This window comes from Haliotis rufescens, unplaced genomic scaffold (genome assembly GCF_023055435.1).
Source record: "Haliotis rufescens isolate VD_foot unplaced genomic scaffold, xgHalRufe1.0.p SCAF_27, whole genome shotgun sequence".
Lineage (NCBI taxonomy): Eukaryota > Metazoa > Mollusca > Gastropoda > Lepetellida > Haliotidae > Haliotis > Haliotis rufescens.
In genome coordinates this window covers 2,320,172-2,340,697 of record NW_025963968.1, presented here as the reverse complement: position 1 = coordinate 2,340,697, position 20,526 = coordinate 2,320,172, and the positions used below count along the sequence as shown (strand labels likewise).

Sequence of the window (20,526 nt, the reverse complement as noted above, 5' to 3'; positions counted from 1 at the left end):
ACCCGTGGTTAGTCACATGATATATTGTTTAATGACAAAAGGTATCTACAACTCTATGTTTTAACTACAAGTCACTAATGTTCGCAGTTCTTCCTGACTAATACGCCCATTCCTTCTGACTTTTATATGTTTGAATAAAACTAAAACTTCAGTCAACTTCAGTGTATACACCAGATCGTTTCATACATGTATCTAAACACATTTTACCAGAGCTACAGTAAAAAAATTCCCAATCGGACAGTTTGTACCTACCTCTTGAAACCTACAGCGGGTACCCGGGTAGGGTTGGGTAATAGGGGGGTGGGTACCCGGGTATTAAATCTGGACTTGTCCCAGCCCTAGACTGCATCATGAACATTGATCAGGGTATGAAACTCCAAAAAATTTCAGCCAGACCACAGGACTGGCTAGCTGAAATACTTGCCAGCCCTGACCAAAACCTGCCTGCCCACTATAATCATATGTTTCTCAGGATAATTTAATTAAAAATATGAAAACTGATTGCTTGTAGCATAAGCGCATCGTTAAATGTTAGGTTGTCTAAAAGCTAACAGGGTTTCTTTTTGGTTACATTTTATCATTCATCTTTACATCTGAATTAATGCTTATCATCGGGAAATATTTAGAATATTTTCACCTATGAAATATAACCCGACCGCCGGGCAGGGGGATTTGAAAATCTCTCAGCCCGAGTTGAAATCAACCCATCTCGGACAGTTGGGCAGGCAGGTATTTCGAACACTGCATTGATATTGCTCTTTTTGAACATTCTATTCCAATATGCAAAGACAGGAAGTCATTGTAACAGGGTTTTAAAATTTTGTGAAATTAAGGGAGGTCCTGGTGTCCTTCGGGTTTTCTGCTATAGCATTTGAATCTTGGGACCCCCTAAAGTTTTAGCTTTTAACATCAAGGATATGAAACTGTCTCCTTGACTTTAATTTTCAAAAACTGTTGCAAACAAAATATCAACCTTAGCACAATATTAAATGGTGATCACAAGAAATGTGTTTCACATTAACCATCTGTGGCAACGTCTTTTGATTCTTCTACTTTGTCACTTGACATCATATAATAAATGAACTTTCATCAACTAAGCTAACCAAGCCAGTTGCTAAGGTTGTAGACTACTTGTGGATAAGAAAATATTTAGCAAACAAGTCATTAAGACATCAGGTTCATCTTGCAGATCTGAACGATAAAGCAATTGACAATTTGCTGATGAAGCGCCCCAGCAACCGGAACAGCCAGCCGTACGGCCAGTGGGCAGTCCAGATGAAGAATGAATCCAGACTTGTTCATACAGGCCGCAGGGATGGTCTGTTTACTGTAGATGTTGACCCTAAGAGAGCAGAAATGGCCAGGAGTCTATTTGTCATGGCAGATCATATCTTTGTAAGTAGCCATTATATCCCCTATGAATAGAGATTATGTGTGATCAGGCTCTGTAACTGATTACTTGTCAGCCTGAGAAATTCAGTTTTTGAATAATAATCCAACGGACTAGTGTAAATTTTGACTAAAATGTTTACAATATTTATATTTTTTGTCAGTTTTATTGACTTCCAATTTGCAGCAAAATTGAGAACTGGTTCAGAATCAGCCCTCAAATGCTGCTAGTCTATGAGGACTATGATCATTGGAGGTTTGCTTCAGCACGGTTCAGAAGTCTGGGCCCAGAGGATGAGAATGAATTTCAAAGCCATGATGTGATTGTTGCTCATGCTGTTTTGAGTGGTCCAGGATTGATTGAGTTTGCTATGAAACAGAACATCATTACACAACACTCACTCACTCAGTTTCACATACAAGCCTTGATGCAGCTCTTTCCCTCACAACTGTATATTACAGCTCCCTCCCTCACAACTGTATATTACAATTCTCTCCCTCACAACTGTATATTGCAGCTCTCTCCCTTACAACTGTATATTGCAGCTCTCTCCCTCACAACTGTATATTGCAGCTCCCTCACAACTGTATATTGCAGCTCTCTCCTTCACAACTGTATATTGCAGCTCTCTCCCTCACAACTGTATATTGCAGCTCTCTCCCTCACAACTGTATATTGCAGCTCTCTCACAACTGTATATTGCAGCTCTCTCCCTCACAACTGTATATTACCGCTCCCTCCCTCACAACTGTATATGACAGCTTTCTCCCTCACAACTGTATATTACAGCTCTCTCCTTCACAACTGTATATTACAGCTCTTTCCTTCACAACTGTATATTACAGCTCTCTCCTTCACAACTGTATATTACAGCTTTCTCCCACACAACTGTATATTACAGCTCTCTCCCTCACAACTGTATATTACCGCTCCCTCCCTCACAACTGTATATTACCGCTTTCTCCCTCACAACTGTATATGACAGCTTTCTCCCTCACAACTGTATACTACCGCTCTCTCCCTAACAACTGTATATGACAGCTTTCTCCCTCACAACTGTATATTACCGCTCCCTCCCTCACAACTGTATATTACCGCTTTCTCCCTCACAACTGTATATGACAGCTTTCTCCCTCTCAACTGTATACTACCGCTCTCTCCCTAACAACTGTATATTACAGCTTTCTCCCTCACAACTGTATATTACCGCTCCCTCCCTCACAACTGTATATTACCGCTTTCTCCCTCACAACTGTATATGACAGCTTTCTCCCTCACAACTGTATACTACCGCTCTCTCCCTAACAACTGTATATGACAGCTTTCTCCCTCACAACTGTATATGACAGCTTTCTCCCTCACAACTGTATATTACCGCTCTCTCCCTAACAACTGCATAATACAGCTCTCTCCTTCACAACTGTATATTGCAGCTCTCTCCCTCACAACTGTATATTGCAGCTTTCTCCCTCACAACTGTATATGACAGCTTTCTCCCTCACAACTGTATATTACAGCTCTCTCCTTCACAACTGTATATTACCGCTCTCTCCCTAACAACTGCATAATACAGCTCTCTCCTTCACAACTGTATATTGCAGCTCTCTCCCTCACAACTGTATATTGCAGCTTTCTCCCTCACAACTGTATATGACAGCTTTCTCCCTCACAACTGTATATTACAGCTCTCTCCTTCACAACTGTATATTACAGCTCTCTCCCTCACAACTGTATATTACATCTCTCTCCCTTACAACTGTATATTACAGCTCTCTCCCTCACAACTGTATATTACCGCTCCCTCCCTAACAACTGCATAATACAGCTCTCTCCTTCACAACTGTATATTGCAGCTCTCTCCCTCACAACTGTATATTGCAGCTCTCTCCCTCACAACTGTATCTTACCGCTCCCTCCCTCACAACTGTATATTACAGCTCTCTCCCTCACAACTGTATATTACAGCTTTCTCCCTCACAACTGTATATTGCAGCTCTCTCCCTCACAACTGTATATTACAGCTTTCTCCCTCACAACTGTATATTGCAGCTCTCTCCCTCACAACTGTATATTGCAGCTCTCTCCCTCACAACTGTATATTGCAGCTCTCTCCCTCACAACTGTATATTGCAGCTTTCTCCCTCACAACTGTATATTGCAGCTCTCTCCTCCACAACTGTATATTACAGCTTTCTCCCTCACAACTGTATATTACAGCTTTCTCCCACACAACTGTATATTACAGCTCTCTCCCTCACAACTGTATATTACAGCTTTCTCCCTCACAACTGTATATTGCAGCTCTCTCCCTCACAACTGTATATTACAGCTCTCTCCCTCACAACTGTTTATGACAGCTCTCTCCCTCACAACTGTATATGACAGCTCTGTCCCTCACAACTGTATATGACAGCTCTCTCCCTCACAACTGTATATTACAGCTCTCTCCCTCACAACTGTATATTGCAGCTCTCTCCCTCACAACTGTATATTACCGCTCCCTCCCTCACAACTGTATATGACAGCTCTCTCCCTCACAACTGTATATTACAGCTCTCTCCCTCACAACTGTATATTGCAGCTCTCTCCCTCACAACTGTATATTACCGCTCCCTCCCTCACAACTGTATATGACAGCTTTCTCCCTCACAACTGTATATTGCAGCCCTCTCCTTCACAACTGTATATTGCAGCTCTCTCCCTCACAACTGTATATTGCAGCTCTCTCCCTCACAACTGTATATGACAGCTCTCTCCCTCACAACTGTATATTGCAGCTCTCTCCCTCACAACTGTATATTACAGCTTTCTCCCTCACAACTGTATATTGCAGCTCTCTCCCTCACAACTGTATATTACAGCTTTCTCCCTCACAACTGTATATTACAGCTTTCTCCCACACAACTGTATATTACAGCTTTCTCCCTCACAACTGCATATTACAGCTCTCTCCCTCACAACTGTATATTACAGCTTTCTCCCTCACAACTGTATATTGCAGCTCTCTCCCTCAAAACTGTATATTACAGCTCTCTCCCTCACAACTGTTTATGACAGCTCTCTCCCTCACAACTGTATATGACAGCTCTGTCCCTCATAACTGTATATGACAGCTCTCTCCTTCACAACTGTATATTACAGATCTTTCCCTCACAACTGTATATTACAGCTCTCTCCCTCACAACTGTATATTACAGCTCTTTCCCTCACAACTGTATATTACCGCTCCCTCCCTCACAACTGTATATTACAGCTTTCTCCCTCACAACTGTATATTACAGCTTTCTCCCTCACAACTGTATATTACAGCTTTCTCCCTCACAACTGTATATTGCAGCTCCCTCCCTCACAACTGTATATTACAGCTTTCTCCCTCACAACTGTATATGACAGCTTTCTCCCTCACAACTGTATATTGCAGCTCTCTCCCTCACAACTGTATATTGCAGCTCTCTCCCTCACAACTGTATATTACAGCTCTCTCCCTCACAACTGCATAATACAGCTTTCTCCCTCACAACTGTATATTACAGCTTTCTCCCTCACAACTGTATATTGCAGCTCTCGCCCTCACAACTGTATATTACAGCTTTCTCCCTCACAACTGTATATTACAGCTTTCTCCCACACAACTGTATATTACAGCTCTCTCCCTCACAACTGTTTATGACAGCTCTCTCCCTCACAACTGTATATGACAGCTCTGTCCCTCACAACTGTATATGACAGCTCTCTCCTTCACAACTGTATATTGCAGCTCTCTCCCTCACAAATGTATATGACAGCTCTCTCCCTCACAACTGTATATTGCAGCTCTCTCCCTCACAACTGTATATTACCGCTCCCTCCCTCACAACTGTATATGACAGCTTTCTCCCTCACAACTGTATATTGCAGCTCTCTCCCTCACAACTGTATATTACAGCTCTCTCCCTCACAACTGTTTATGACAGCTCTCTCCCTCACAACTGTATATGACAGCTCTGTCCCTCACAACTGTATATGACAGCTCTCTCCTTCACAACTGTATATTGCAGCTCTCTCCCTCACAACTGTATATGACAGCTCTGTCCCTCACAACTGTATATTACAGCTCTCTCCCTCACAACTGTATATTGCAGCTCTCTCCCTCACAACTGTATATTACCGCTCCCTCCCTCACAACTGTATATGACAGCTTGCTCCCTCACAACTGTATATTGCAGCTCTCTCCCTCACAACTGTATATTACATCTCTCTCCCTCACAACTGTATATTGCAGCTCTCTCCTTCACAACTGTATATTGCAGCTCTCTCCCTCACAACTGTATATGACAGCTCTGTCCCTCACAACTGTATATGACAGCCCTCTCCTTCACAACTGTATATTGCAGCTCTCTCCCTCACCACTGTATATTACATCTCTCTCCCTCACAACTGTATATTACAGCTTTCTCCCTCACAACTGTATATTACAGCTCTCTCCCTCACAACTGTATATTACAGCTCTCTCCCTCACAACTGTATATGACAGCTCTGTCCCTCACAACTGTATATGACAGCTCTCTCCTTCACAACTGTATATTGCAGCTCTCTCCCTCACAACTGTATATGACAGCTCTGTCCCTCACAACTGTATATTACAGCTCTCTCCCTCACAACTGTATATTGCAGCTCTCTCCCTCACAACTGTATATTACCGCTCCCTCCCTCACAACTGTATATGACAGCTTTCTCCCTCACAACTGTATATTGCAGCTCATTCCCTCACAACTGTATATTACATCTCTCTCCCTCACAACTGTATATTGCAGCTCTCTCCTTCACAACTGTATATTGCAGCTCTCTCCCTCACAACTGTATATGACAGCTCTGTCCCTCACAACTGTATATGACAGCCCTCTCCTTCACAACTGTATATTGCAGCTCTCTCCCTCACCACTGTATATTACATCTCTCTCCCTCACAACTGTATATTACAGCTCTCTCCTCACAACTGTATATTACAGCTCTCTCCCTCACAACTGTATATTGCAGCTCTCTCCCTCACAACTGTATACTACCGCTCCCTCCCTCACAACTGTATATTACAGGTCTCTCCCTCACAACTGTATATTGCAGCTCTCTCCCTCACAACTGTATACTACCGCTCCCTCCCTCACAACTGCATAATACAGCTCTCTCCTCACAACTGTATATTACAGATCTTTCCCTCACAACTGTATATTACAGCTTTCTCCCTCACAACTGTATATTACAGCTCTTTCCCTCACAACTGTATATTACCGCTCCCTCCCTCACAACTGCATAATACAGCTCTCTCCTCACAACTGTATATTACAGCTCTTTCCCTCACAACTGTATATTACAGCTTTCTCCCTCACAACTGTATATTACAGCTCTTTCCCTCACAACTGTATATTACAGCTCTTTCCCTCACAACTGTTTATGACAGCTTTCTCCTCACAACTGTATATTATTTGATGTGAACCTGTTTTATGATACCTCTAGAGAAATCAGTCATAAGATGAATATTATTTGTTTTTCAGAAATACAATGCAGCCTTGGAAATTCATGATATTGTAAGGATCAAGGATGTGGTGGATTACCTCCAGAAGGAATTCAGTCACGGTTGCCACAGCACCCAGTTACCTGGTGGTGGCAGTGTGCATGTACCTTGTGAAGAAAAGCTGGATGAGATCTTCAGTGGTGAGGCTGCTTGTTTGTTTGTTTAACACTGCACTCGGCAATATTCCTGATATATGATGGCAGTCTGTAAATAACTGAGTCTGGACCAGACAATCCAGTGATAGAAATCATGCAATTTGTATACAATGACATGCATCAACCAGGTCAGCGAGCTCACTGCCTGATCCTGTTAGTTGCCTCTTGGGACAAGCATGGGTTGCTGAAGACCTGTTCTAACCTGGATCTTCACAGGTTGAGACTACTTGTATTAAGGCTGAAATGATTTCCTGACCAACCTGAGTGTCATGATATTAAACTCAACAATATGATTAGGATATGATTCTTTCTGTATATGTATCACAGCGTATCTGGACATCAGATGACCTACAACATGGTACAGAAACATTTGTGCTTGTCGAATGAAGTCCTTACTCAATACGATTAGGTAAAGGTTTGTCTTAAAGGAGATGTGCAGTAAGCTGTAAATATGGGATTAAATCATTTATAAAGCACATGAAAACAATTATCTTGAAAGAAAAAAAGTTGTAAAGGCAATACTAGTGACAATAACATTAAAATCCTGCTCATATTCCGGAATCTACTGAGAGTCATAGTTGCAGATGACTAGCGTAGATGACCAGACATTTAGCCTACTACATGCACAGTGACTCTACTCTTCTTGTCCAAAACATCCATCATTATCACATGGACTGCCATGTATTAGCGAGGGACACAAACAAAGAAGGAAATAATTTATTTTTTCAGTCAATTTATTTAACAACAAATAAATGAATTAAAACTGAGAATATCAAATTAAAAATATCTGTCACATTATTATTTCTCTAAAAATGTAAACCACATTCACACTCATCTAAGCTGAAACATTTTTTTAGGCATGCAATAATTTATTCTAGATTAAGACACAGAAAATATCAGAAATAATCATTGGTAGTGAACCCAGAGGTGAGGGTTAAACCCTCCCCCTCACCTCCCCACCATCACACAACCCAATATCACACACCCCAATATGCCGCAAATAACGGAAAATCACTTCATTGTCATGTAGATTATTGCACTGTAAACAAAAAAAATGGCGGACATCTCTCCACCATCTCATCATGCCTCTAGCTGGGCTTTGAATATGCGCTGGTTGCGGGAGTTGTGTGTTGCTTTTTAGATAACTAGAAAGGCACATATGACTTTTTGTGTGTGTATATATATACTTTGTATGACTAATTAAAAAGTTTGTTTTCATTAGATTTCCTTTAAGTAGCATGAATGTTTGACATATTTGTCACTTGGAATACTTTGTTGCAAATTTACCTGTGTATTGCATCCTGAAAAAAGTGCCATGATGCATATTGTATTTTGACTTCAGTGGTGTCATCAAGCTGATAACGCCTGGAATTCATGTCTTTATATTTTAGGTTTGAAAAAGAAACTGATCCGTTATGAACAGAAAAGGAGAGATGATCCCAAGTATGACAACCCCAATTTGAAAGTGTTAGCTAAAACACTGACAGAAATGCTGGATTCAAAAGGCAGCGACTCCCGAGCCATCATATTTGTGAGAACCAGGGCCACCTGCTACGCTCTGACCAACTGGCTGAACGAAGACGACAAGATTGATCCCCAGCTGAAGGATCTGAAAGCCATGGCGTTCACTGGTGCTGGAGCAAATGAGGAGGAAGGAGGTAAAGTAATGTCAGTATGTGGGAGTCTGAAGGAGTGAGTGAGTGAGTGAGTGAGTTGGGTTTTATGCTCCTTTGCATTACAGTAAACCATGGTTATAACAAACTGACGGATATAACGAACTTACTTTTTTAGTCCTGACTATTTGCTGTAGTTATGCTGTATATATGCTTATAATGAACTACGGTTATAACGGACTGCAGGGAGAATAAAGCATGAGGGTGCAGTTCATTCTCCCTACAGTGTTTTGGTGGATGATAAACAATGACCACAAGTCGTTTGTTTCTTACATGAGATATCAACAGTATGTACAAACTCTTTTAGGACATTGATAAAATGTACAAGCTTTAGAAATATTTACCCATTTTTTTATAATGAACAGAATCCGACCCTCGGAAATGTTGGATGAGTCCATTTTATGAACAGGTGGGTTAAATGTGGCATTTCCTGCATATTCTCACAATCCTCACATCGACTATCTCTACCGTTTCTCCTAATAATGATTGTCATACTTCTCCCACTTTTGGATGCAATCTCCACTGTGGTAGCCCAGTTACATCTATGGGAACACCTTACTAGACACTTCCCTCTCAAAATTAACATTGTCCAATTTATGACGTCATCAAGTTGCGAGCACATATACACATTACCAGACATGACTTCATGATAGAACAATGTTTTATCCTGAAATAAACCATGCTTCGTTCTTCATTGTTCTTTGCAATTTATCGTATGGCTCTCTTATTCAGAAAACTATGGTTATAACAAATTCAAAGGGACCTCTAATAAGTTCATTATCACCGTAGTTCATTATCATCATATATACAGCATATATACAGCAAAAGGTCCCAAAAACATTTGTATATCTCTGAGTTTGTTATAACAATGTTCGTTATTAACATAGTTTACTGTATAGTTAAATATACAAATATATAAAGGTCATGTAAAGGTTACAGTGTTCATATGGCATGGCCCTTGTCTATAGGCGATCAAGTCGGAATGTGGGGACATATGACTACATATAACAGTAGTCCTACTGTTAGCATAAGCAAAATAAATAGTCAAGCATCCTGAAAATCAGTGTCTAACAAGCTTGTAGCTGAAGCCTTTTACAAATTTAGGCAACTCTGGAGGCATAAATTGAGAAGCAAAGTTAGCGAGGATGCCAGTTTCCATATCTGTGCTTGTAGACCTCAGCAGCTTGGGGTCATTTCCTGAATTTTAGACAGTTTGTTTTGGATGATGAGGATACTTTTTTCGACTATTCGAATTTAAGAATGACATTTTATGATGAAGAGGCTTTCATGCTTCTGTGGGATGATAAATATCCTGTATTAGGAGTAAAGACCCAGGCATATATCTCACCAATACAGTGTTTATTCCTGGTGCAGGATGATACCGTCTCAAAACACATTTGCATGATAACCTTTATGAATTCTTTACTTTCCAGTAACAAGATGTCTTGTTAGTGAATAGTTTTCCCTTTCTTCATAGACTCTCCACAGTAAGAAGGTAATTTTAGCCTTTAGATATTTGCAGTAATCATGTTGAGTGTTCATGTTTAGGTATGACACAGAATGAACAAGACAAAGTGATTTCCAAGTTCAAAAGTGGTCAGGTCAAGTTGATTGTCGCCACATCAGTAGCGGAGGAAGGGCTGGATATCCCAGAATGCAACATTGTCGTGAAGTACAACCATGTCGGCAATGAGATCACAACTCTCCAGACCCGAGGTGAGACAGAAAATTAAGTTCTATTAATCTAATTAATTCTATCATTGTATCTGTTTCCACATTTGAGTAAGCACCCTGAGTAAGTACCACCCCAGCACCCTGAGTCAGAGTAGTTCCCCAGCTCCCTGAGTCAGAATAGTTCCCAAACAACCCGAGTCGATAGCTCCTCAGCACCCTGAGTCAGTAGCTGCCCAGCACCCTGAGTCAGTAGCTCCCCAGCACCCTGAGTCAGTACCTCCTCAGCACCCTGAGTCAGTAGCTCCCCAGCACCCTGAGTCAGTAGCTCCCCAGCACCCTGAGTCAGTAGCTCCCCAGCATCCTGAGTCAGTACCTCCTCAGCAGCCTGAGTCAGTAGCTCCCCAGCACCCTGAGCCAGTAGCTCCCCAGCATCCTGAGTCAGAGAAACTCCCCAGCACCCTGAGTCAGTAGCTCCCCAGCACCCTGAGTCAGTACCTGCACCCTGAGGCAGGAGCTCCCCAGCACCCTGAGTCAGTAGCTTCTCAGCACCCTGAGTCAGTAGCTCCCCAGCACCCTGAGTCAGAAGCTCCCAAGCACCCAGAGTCAGTAGCTCCCCTGCACCCTGAATCAGTAGCTCCCCTGCACCCTGAGTCAGTAGCTCCTCAGCACCCTGAGTTGAGTAGCTCCTCAGCACCCTGAGTTAGTAGTTCCCCAGCACCCTGGGTCAGTAGCTCCCCTGCACCCTGAGTCAGAAGCTCCCCAGCACCCTGAGTCAGTACCTGCACCCTGAGGCAGGAGCTCCCCAGCACCCTGAGTCAGTAGCTTCTCAGCACCCTGAGTCAGTAGCTCCCCAGCACCCTGAGTCAGAAGCTCCCAAGCACCCAGAGTCAGTAGCTCCCCTGCACCCTGAATCAGTAGCTCCCCTGCACCCTGAGTCAGTAGCTCCTCAGCACCCTGAGTTGAGTAGCTCCTCAGCACCCTGAGTTAGTAGTTCCCCAGCACCCTGGGTCAGTAGCTCCCCTGCACCCTGAGTCAGAAGCTCCCCAGCACCCTGAGTCAGTAGCTCCTCATCACCCAGTCAGTAGCTCCCCTGCACCCTGAGTCAGTTGCTCCTCAGCCCCCTGAGTTGAGTAGCTCCTCAGCACCCTGAGTCAGTAGCTCCTCAGCACCCTGAGTCAGTAGCTCCCAGCACCCTGTGTCAGTAGCTCTCCAGCACCCTGAGTCAGTAGCTCCCCAGCACCATGTGTCAGTAGCTCCCCAGCACCCTGAGTAAGTACCTCCCCAGCACCCTGTGTCAGTACCTCCCCAGCACCCTGAGTCAGTACCTCCTCAGCATCCTGAGCCAGTAGCTCCCCAGCACCCTGAGTCAGTAGCTCCCCAGCACCCTGAGTCAGTAGCTCCCCTACACCCTAAGTCAGAAGCTTCCCAGCACCCTGAGTCAGTAGCTCCTCAGCACCCAGAGTCAGTAGCTCCCCTGTACCCTGAGTCAGTAGCTCCCCAGCACCCTGAGTCAGTAGCTCCCCTACACCCTGAGTCAGAAGCTTCCCAGCACCCTGAGTCAGTAGCTCCTCAGCACCCAGAGTCAGTAGCTCCCCAGCACCCTGAGTCACAGTAGCTCCCCAACACCCTGTCTCAGAGTAGCTCCCCAGCACCCTGTGTCAGAGTAGCTCCCCTGTACACTGAGCCAGTAGCTCCTCAGCACCCCCCGCCCCGAGGCAGTAGCTCCCCAGCACCCTTAGTCAGTAGTTACTCAGCACCCTGAGTCAGTAGCTCCCCTGTACCCTGAGTCAGTAGCTTCCCAGCACCCTGAGTCAGTAGCTCCTCAGCACCCAGAGTCAGTAGCTCCCCTGTATCCTGAGTCAGTAGCTCCCCAGCACCCTGAGTCAGTAGCTCCCCAGCACCCTGAGTCAGTACCTCCTCAGCACCCTGAGTCAGTAGCTCCCCAGCACCCTGAGTCAGTAGCTCCCCAGCACCCTGAGTCAGTAGCTCCCCAGCATCCTGAGTCAGTACCTCCTCAGCAGCCTGAGTCAGTAGCTCCCCAGCACCCTGAGCCAGTAGCTCCCCAGCATCCTGAGTCAGAGAAACTCCCCAGCACCCTGAGTCAGTAGCTCCCCAGCACCCTGAGTCAGTACCTGCACCCTGAGGCAGGAGCTCCCCAGCACCCTGAGTCAGTAGCTTCTCAGCACCCTGAGTCAGTAGCTCCCCAGCACCCTGAGTCAGAAGCTCCCAAGCACCCAGAGTCAGTAGCTCCCCTGCACCCTGAATCAGTAGCTCCCCTGCACCCTGAGTCAGTAGCTCCTCAGCACCCTGAGTTGAGTAGCTCCTCAGCACCCTGAGTTAGTAGTTCCCCAGCACCCTGGGTCAGTAGCTCCCCTGCACCCTGAGTCAGAAGCTCCCCAGCACCCTGAGTCAGTAGCTCCTCATCACCCAGTCAGTAGCTCCCCTGCACCCTGAGTCAGTTGCTCCTCAGCCCCCTGAGTTGAGTAGCTCCTCAGCACCCTGAGTCAGTAGCTCCTCAGCACCCTGAGTCAGTAGCTCCCAGCACCCTGTGTCAGTAGCTCTCCAGCACCCTGAGTCAGTAGCTCCCCAGCACCCTGTGTCAGTAGCTCCCCAGCACCCTGAGTAAGTACCTCCCCAGCACCCTGTGTCAGTACCTCCCCAGCACCCTGAGTCAGTACCTCCTCAGCATCCTGAGCCAGTAGCTCCCCAGCACCCTGAGTCAGTAGCTCCCCAGCACCCTGAGTCAGTAGCTCCCCTACACCCTAAGTCAGAAGCTTCCCAGCACCCTGAGTCAGTAGCTCCTCAGCACCCAGAGTCAGTAGCTCCCCTGTACCCTGAGTCAGTAGCTCCCCAGCACCCTGAGTCAGTAGCTCCCCTACACCCTGAGTCAGAAGCTTCCCAGCACCCTGAGTCAGTAGCTCCTCAGCACCCAGAGTCAGTAGCTCCCCAGCACCCTGAGTCACAGTAGCTCCCCAACACCCTGTCTCAGAGTAGCTCCCCAGCACCCTGTGTCAGAGTAGCTCCCCTGTACACTGAGCCAGTAGCTCCTCAGCACCCCCCGCCCCGAGGCAGTAGCTCCCCAGCACCCTTAGTCAGTAGTTACTCAGCACCCTGAGTCAGTAGCTCCCCTGTACCCTGAGTCAGTAGCTTCCCAGCACCCTGAGTCAGTAGCTCCTCAGCACCCAGAGTCAGTAGCTCCCCTGTACCCTGAGTCAGTAGCTCCCCAGCACCCTGAGTCAGTAGCTCCCCAGCACCCTGAGTCAGTAGCTCCTTAGCACCTTGAGTCAGTAGCTCCCCAGTACCCTGTGTCAGTAGCTCCCCAGCACCCTGTGTCAGTAGCTCCCCAGCACCCTGTGTCAGTAGCTCACCAGCACCCTGTGTCAGTAGCTCTCCAGCACCCTGTGTCAGTAGCTCCCCAGCACCCTGTGTCAGTAGCTCCCCAGCACCCTGAGTCAGAGTAGCTCCCCAGGAACCTGAGTCAAAGTAGCTCCCCAGCACCCTGAGTCACAGTAGCTTCCCAACACCCTGTCTCAGAGTAGCTCCCCAGCACCCTGTGTCAGAGTAGCTCACCTGTACACTGAGCCAGTAGCTCCTCAGCACCCCCTGCCCCGAGGCAGTAGCTCCCCAGCACCCTTAGTCAGTAGTTACTCAGCACCCTGAGTCAGTAGCTCCCCAGCACCCTGTGTCAGTAGCTCCCCAGCACCCTGTGTCAGTAGCTCCCCAGCACCCTGTGTCAGTAGCTCCCCAGCACCCTGAGTAAGTACCTCCCCACCACCCTGTGTCAGTACCTCCCCAGCACCCTGAGTCAGTAGCTCCCCAGCACCCTGAGTCAGTAGCTCCCCTACACCCTGAGTCAGAAGCTTCCCAGCACCCTTAGTCAGTAGTTACCCAGCACCCTCAGTCAGAGTAGCTCCCCTGTACACTGAGCCAGTAGCTCCTCAGCACCCCAAAGCAGTAGCTCCCCAGCACCCTTAGTCAGTAGTTACCCAGCACCCTCAGTCAGTAGCTCCCCAGCACCCTCAGTCAGTAGCTCCCCTACACCCTGAGTCAGAAGCTTCCCAGCACCCTGAGTCAGTAGCTCCTCAGCACCCAGAGTCAGTAGCTCCCCTGTACCCTGAGTCAGTAGCTCCTCAGCACCCTGAGTCAGTAGCTCACCAGCACCCTGAGTCAGTAGCTCCCCTGCACCCTGAGTCAGTAGCTCCTAAGCACTTTGAGTCAGTAGCTCCCCAGCACCCTGTGTCAGTAGCTCCCCAGCACCCTGAGTAAGTACCTCCCCACCACCCTGTGTCAGTAGCCCCCAGCATCCTGAGACAGTAGCTCCCCAGAACCCTGAGTCAGTAGCTCCCCAGCACCCTGAGTCACAGTAGCTCCCCAACACCCTGTGTCAGAGTAGCTCCCCTGTACACTGAGCCAGTAGCTCCTCAGCACCCCGCACCCCGAGGCAGTAGCTCCCCAGCACCCTTAGTCAGTAGTTACTCAGCACCCTGAGTCAGTAGCTCCCATGAACCCTGTGTCAGAGTAGCTCCCCAGCACCCTGAGTCAGTAGCTCCCCAGCACCCTGAGTCAGTAGCTCCCCAGCACCCTGATTCAGAGTAGCTCCCCAGCACCCTGAGTCAGTAGCTCCCCAGCACCCTGAGTCAGAAGCTCCTCAGCACCCTGAGTCAGAGTAGCTCCCCAGCACCCTGAGTCAAAGTAGTTCCCCAGCTGCCTGAGTCAGAGTAGCTCCCCAGCACCCTGAGTCAGTAGCTCCCCAGCTGCCTGAGTCAGTAGTTCCCCAGCACCCTGAGTCAGTAGCTCCCCAGCACTCTGAGTCAGTAGCTGCCCAGCACCCTGAGTCAGTGGCTGCCCAGCACTCTGTGTCATAGTAGCTCCCCAGCACCCTGAGTCAGTAGCTCCCCAGCACCCTGAGTCAGAGTAGCTCCCCAGGAATCTGAGTCAGTAGCTCCCCAGCACCCTGAGTCACAGTAGCTCCCCAACACCCTGTCTCAGAGTAGCTCCCCAGCACCCTGTGTCAGAGTAGCTCCCCTGTACACTGAGCCAGTAGCTCCTCAGCACCCCCCTGCCCCGAGGCAGTAGCTCCCCAGCACCCTTAGTCAGTAGTTACTCAGCACCCTGAGTCAGTAGCTCCCATGAACCCTGTGTCAGAGAAGCTCCCCAGCACCCTGAGTCAGTAGCTCCCCAGCACCCTGAGTCAGTAGCTCCCCAGCACCCTGATTCAGAGTAGCTCCCCAGCACCCTGAGTCAGTAGCTCCCCAGCACCCTGAGTCAGAAGCTCCTCAGCACCCTGAGTCAGAGTAGCTCCCCAGCACCCTGAGTCAAAGTAGCTCCCCAGCTGCTTGAGTCAGAGTAGCTCCCCAGCACCCTGAGTCAGTAGCTCCCCAGCTGCCTGAGTCAGAAGCTCCTCAGCACCCTGAGTCAGTAGCTCCCCAGCACCATGAGTCAGTAGCTCCCCAGCACCCTGAGTCAGAGTAGCTCCCCAGCACCCTGAGTCAGTAGCTCCCTAGTCCTGCACCATGACCGTGGAATATAGTTATTTTATGAAAAAATAATAATCTAGAAATGCATACAAAAGCAAGTCTAGCCATCTCAAGCTAGCTCTGAAATCAGCATAGAGAATTGTTTTTATTTTTAGAGTCAAGAAGGATATTGTGTAATATAAGATTTCAGAGACTAAATGTTAGTCTAGTAGCTCCCCAGCACCCTGAGTCAGTAGCTCCTCAGCACCCTGAGGCAGAGTAGCTCCCAAGCACCCTGAGTCAGTAGCTCCCCAGCACCCTGAGTCAGTAGCTCCCCAGCACCCTGAGTCAGAGTAGCTCCCCAGCACCCTTTCAGTAAACTGGGACTAAATTGGTTCGGTGGTAAGATTAAGTGACTTGATCATGAGTGATTGTGTGTCATTGTACCTCAGTGGTACAGCCACATGTTGTATGTTCATTCTGTGTTCAGGAAGAAGCAGGAAGGCAGGAGGGACATCTATTCTTTTGGGCGGCAGCAAAGTCCAGCAGAAAGAGATGTTGAATGTTGCTCGGGCAGGCATGATGCAACGAGCCATTACCACCATCAGAGGTATGCCAATGGATCGAGTCAAACGTCGGATTGACAATAATCAGGCTGAAACTCTTGCCAAAGAGGCAATACAGGAAGAGGTTCGACGCCATCAGACCAGACAGAAGCTGGATACAAAATTCACACTAATGTGTGCTTGCTGCAGAAAGCTGTGTGCACACAGCAAAGATCTCAGGATCATTAATGGGAGCCAACATGTTGTCATCAGCCGTGATTTTGAAGATCGGATCAACACCCATCAGTTTAGGAACCAGAAGAAACCGTTTGATGGAATCACAATGACAGGCAGCATGCAGTGTCGGAACTGCCATAAGCCATGGGGGGTGAAGTTCATCTACCAAGGTGTGGCTTTCCCCTCCCTGGGTATCAAGTACTTCATTGTCATCAACGAGGAGACAAAGCAACCACAGTACTACAAGAAATGGTTGGAGCTTCCATACCAAATCCAGGACATTTCAGCAGAGGATTTCAAGACACTTTTGGGAACTGAAAATGTTTCCAGCTCTGATGAAGATGATGATTATGATGAAGATGATGAATTTGGTCTTTGCTGAAAATGCTGAGATGAGCAGCTACTATTATTCAGTTTGTCCACTTCTCAGAATTTTTTTTTTTTTTTTTTTTGTGCTTGTGAGGACGTTCCTCTTCATCATTGTGCTTGTGAGGATGTTCCTCTTCATCATTGTGCTTGTGAGGATGTACCTCTTCATCATTGTGCTTGTGAGGACGTACCTCTTCATCATTGTACTTGTGAGGATGTACCTCTTCATCATTTTGCTGGTGATCAAATGTGTTGGTTATCAGTGTATCCTCCTCCTCCTCTGTAACTATCCCCTCTGTAACTATCTCCTCTGTACCTATCTCCTCCTCTGTAACTATCTCCTCTGTACCTATCTCCTCCTCTGTAACTATCCCCTCTGTAACTATCTCCTCTGTACCTATCTCCTCCTCTGTAACTATCTCCTCTGTACCTATCTCCTCCTCTGTAACTATCCCCTCTGTAACTATCTCCTCCTCTGTAACTATCTCCTCTGTACCTATCTCCTCCTCTGTAACTATCTCCTCTGTGCCTATCCCCTCCTCCTCTGTAACTATCCCCTCTGTAACTATCTCCTCCTCCTCTGTAACTATCTCATCTGTAACTATCTCATCTGTACCTATCTCCTCTGTAACTATCTCCTCCTCTGTAACTATCCCCTCTGTACCTATCTCCTCCTCCTCTGTAACTATCTCATCTGTACCTATCTCCTCTGTAACTATCTCCTCCTCTGTAACTATCCCCTCTGTAACTATCTCCTCCTCCTCCTCTGTAACTATCTCATCTGTACCTATCTCATCTGTACCTATCTCCTCCTCTGTAACTATCTCCTCTGTAACTATCCCCTCTGTAACTATCTCCTCCTCTGTAACTATCTCATCTGTACCTATCTCCTCCTCTGTACCTATCTCCTCCTCCTCTGTACCTATCTCCTCCTCCTCTGTAACTATCTCCTCCTCTGTAACTATCCCCTCCGTAACTATCTCCTCCTCCTCTGTAACTATCTCCTCCGTAACTATCTCCTCCTCCTCTGTACCTATCTCCTCCTCTGTAACTATCTCCTCCTCCTCTGTAACTATCTCCTCCGTAACTATCTCCTCCTCCTCTGTAACTATCTCCTGTCTGACACTTTGCAGTGGGGTAGTCTAGCAGTTAAAGTGGTTGTTTGCCTATCCTGGTTTGATTCCCCAGAGGGGTTAAAGTCTGAAGCCTTTTCTTGGTGTGAAATATATGGATTATTGCTGAAACCAAATTCACTCTCATCCAACCACCCAGCCAGTGGTCTGGGTGGTTGACCACCAATGATAATATACTGGGTGGGTAGTTCTAGGACACTTTTAGCAATATTCCAGTTATATCACAGCAGGGCACTAAACAAATTAGCTTTAAAAAAGATATCACTAAAGTTGATCAAAATTGTTGATCAAAATTGTTCTGATCTGTGTCCTTATTGCCATTTTATTCAAGCTTTGAAAAAATTGAAATTGAAAAGAAATAATCATATTAAAATCCTTGAGGCTCTGAAAGTGGAACTATTTGAGTAATTATTTATTTTCTGATTTTTCAAGCCTGACTTTCAGCCATTGTACACTGTGTTGTGTAAACTTGTTTCCCTAATAATCTGCGGCACTGGAAGTGGTGGAACTCCACATTACAGGGAGGGTCCCCCACACTTATCTTGCTGGAATGTTCAACCAGTGGAGTTGATATGATCATGTGTTGTCTGTTGTCTGTGGTGTGGGACGTGAGCCACTTTGTGATTGAACTTGGGTGATTTGACTGTAATAAGAGGCCTTCTATTGGTGGGTCTCTGATCATGGGGGGCACGAGTGGCCCAGTTGACTAAGGCGCCGCGATTCGCTGTGCAGAGTTGCGTCCCTTGGGCAAGCCAGAAACCTATGATTGTGGGTTCGAATCCTGGTTCGCCCCGATTATGTTGCTAGGTTTGTCAGCACCATTCCCATGCTCGTGGGTTTCACCAAAGTGGTAAACGTCAGAGACCTGCATCACTTCGGGCTTTCCTCCCACATAAAGCTGGCACGCCACGATATAACTGGGATACTGTTCAAGGCGGTGTTAAACACAACTCACTCACTCTCTGATCATGACTCACCTCAAGCATTCCGTTATGCTTTGATTGTGATCAATTAATGTTTACTTGAAAAACATGAACAGACAGTATATAATTAATTTGCTTGGTTTGTTGACCCTGAAGTTCTACTCTGACCCTGACAAGTTTTACATTGCTCTCTCATTTTTTAATATAACCAATATTATATTGTATATATTGTAAGTTTATACACTTGTTTTTTTGTTTTTACATTGAAAATGACATAATTCCATAATTTGAAAAAATAATTGAAATGCAGTTTATTATCTTAAGACATGTACATATCTTCCCGAGGCAAGGGAGTTAACTGACTATGAAAGTCCAGTTTCCACCCTTGTCATACTTGGCTAGTATTTCGTGGTGCAATTGTAGCACTACCAGTGGTTATAATGAGTTATGTCCCTCCAGATTTCACCGCTCATATCACCTGCATTTGCTTCAAACAGCGCCCAATCAAGACGATCTAATAGAAAAAAGATCATGTTCCCTGCCTTACAGGTAGCCAGTGGATGTGGATTGTAGCGCAACATTTGAACACCTTAATTAAAAACATGAAAAGATTTGGAAAAATCCTGTTGACACCCATTTGCACATGTTTTGCAAATACTGCATTCGACTGAAATCTGCACAGCAGTTGCCATGTTGTTTATGAACAGGGTGTCAATTTCTTTTGCAATTTTGATTGAACTATGCATACTCATTAGTCCAACCAAAATATAACTGAGAAATTCCAGCCTAGTTTGGCAACGGTGGATACTGGACTTTTTATAGTCAGTTAATGCCTTGTCTTGGGAAGGTGTGTACATGTGTGAATTGATTAGTATAGATTAATAAGGTTGTAGTACTGAGAACCTTACTGGTGTGATATACAAATATCCTCTTTACTTAATAAGTCTTTCATGTAACTGTGATAAACTGATATTTATGTATTCAACTCAATATGATCCCAGTGAGATATAACAGGTTTGCTTTCAGTGATTAAAATTGGCTATACAGCTTCTTTGTTTGTTATGTTTCATGCTATGGACCATGTGCTGCTTTGATCAGAGGAGAAGACATATTATGATAATTGGATATTTTAAAGTAACAAGGTGAGGTGTGGTAAAATGGGGTTTAACGTGGCATCCAGGATTATATAGCGTGCACTAGTCCGGCTAATACCGATTTTATAGCTTGCCAACTGAGATACCATGCCGCAGATTAATATGAAAACCCCAGTCAGTATACACAGTATACTGACTCCACTCTCCGGGTGGACGCTCTACTACTTGACCATGGAGGTGGTCAGTGGAGGTAACAAACGTTTGTCTCCATAACATAGATGCAGCTCGTGTGTACAATGAATTTATCTTGTGACATAACAAAGGAACCT

The 20,526-nt window shown here is 46.0% G+C and overlaps 1 protein-coding gene across 3 annotated transcripts in view; it reads left to right on the top strand.

Moving 5' to 3' along the window:
* The window catches only part of LOC124113416 (probable ATP-dependent RNA helicase DHX58), a 40,264-nt gene extending 22,819 nt beyond the window's left edge, over nucleotides 1–17,445 (top strand). For all 3 annotated transcript variants that reach the window (XM_048402579.1, XM_048402580.1, XM_048402578.1), the window contains exons 13-17: nucleotides 1,190–1,395; nucleotides 6,919–7,078; nucleotides 8,485–8,751; nucleotides 10,315–10,482; nucleotides 16,387–17,445. In XM_048402579.1, coding sequence (XP_048258536.1) covers nucleotides 1,190–1,395; nucleotides 6,919–7,078; nucleotides 8,485–8,751; nucleotides 10,315–10,482; nucleotides 16,387–17,060 — 1,475 coding nt within the window. In that variant the 3' untranslated portion in view covers nucleotides 17,061–17,445. The remainder of the gene's footprint in view (nucleotides 1–1,189; nucleotides 1,396–6,918; nucleotides 7,079–8,484; nucleotides 8,752–10,314; nucleotides 10,483–16,386) is intronic.
* Nucleotides 17,446–20,526: the final 3,081 nt, after the last annotated feature.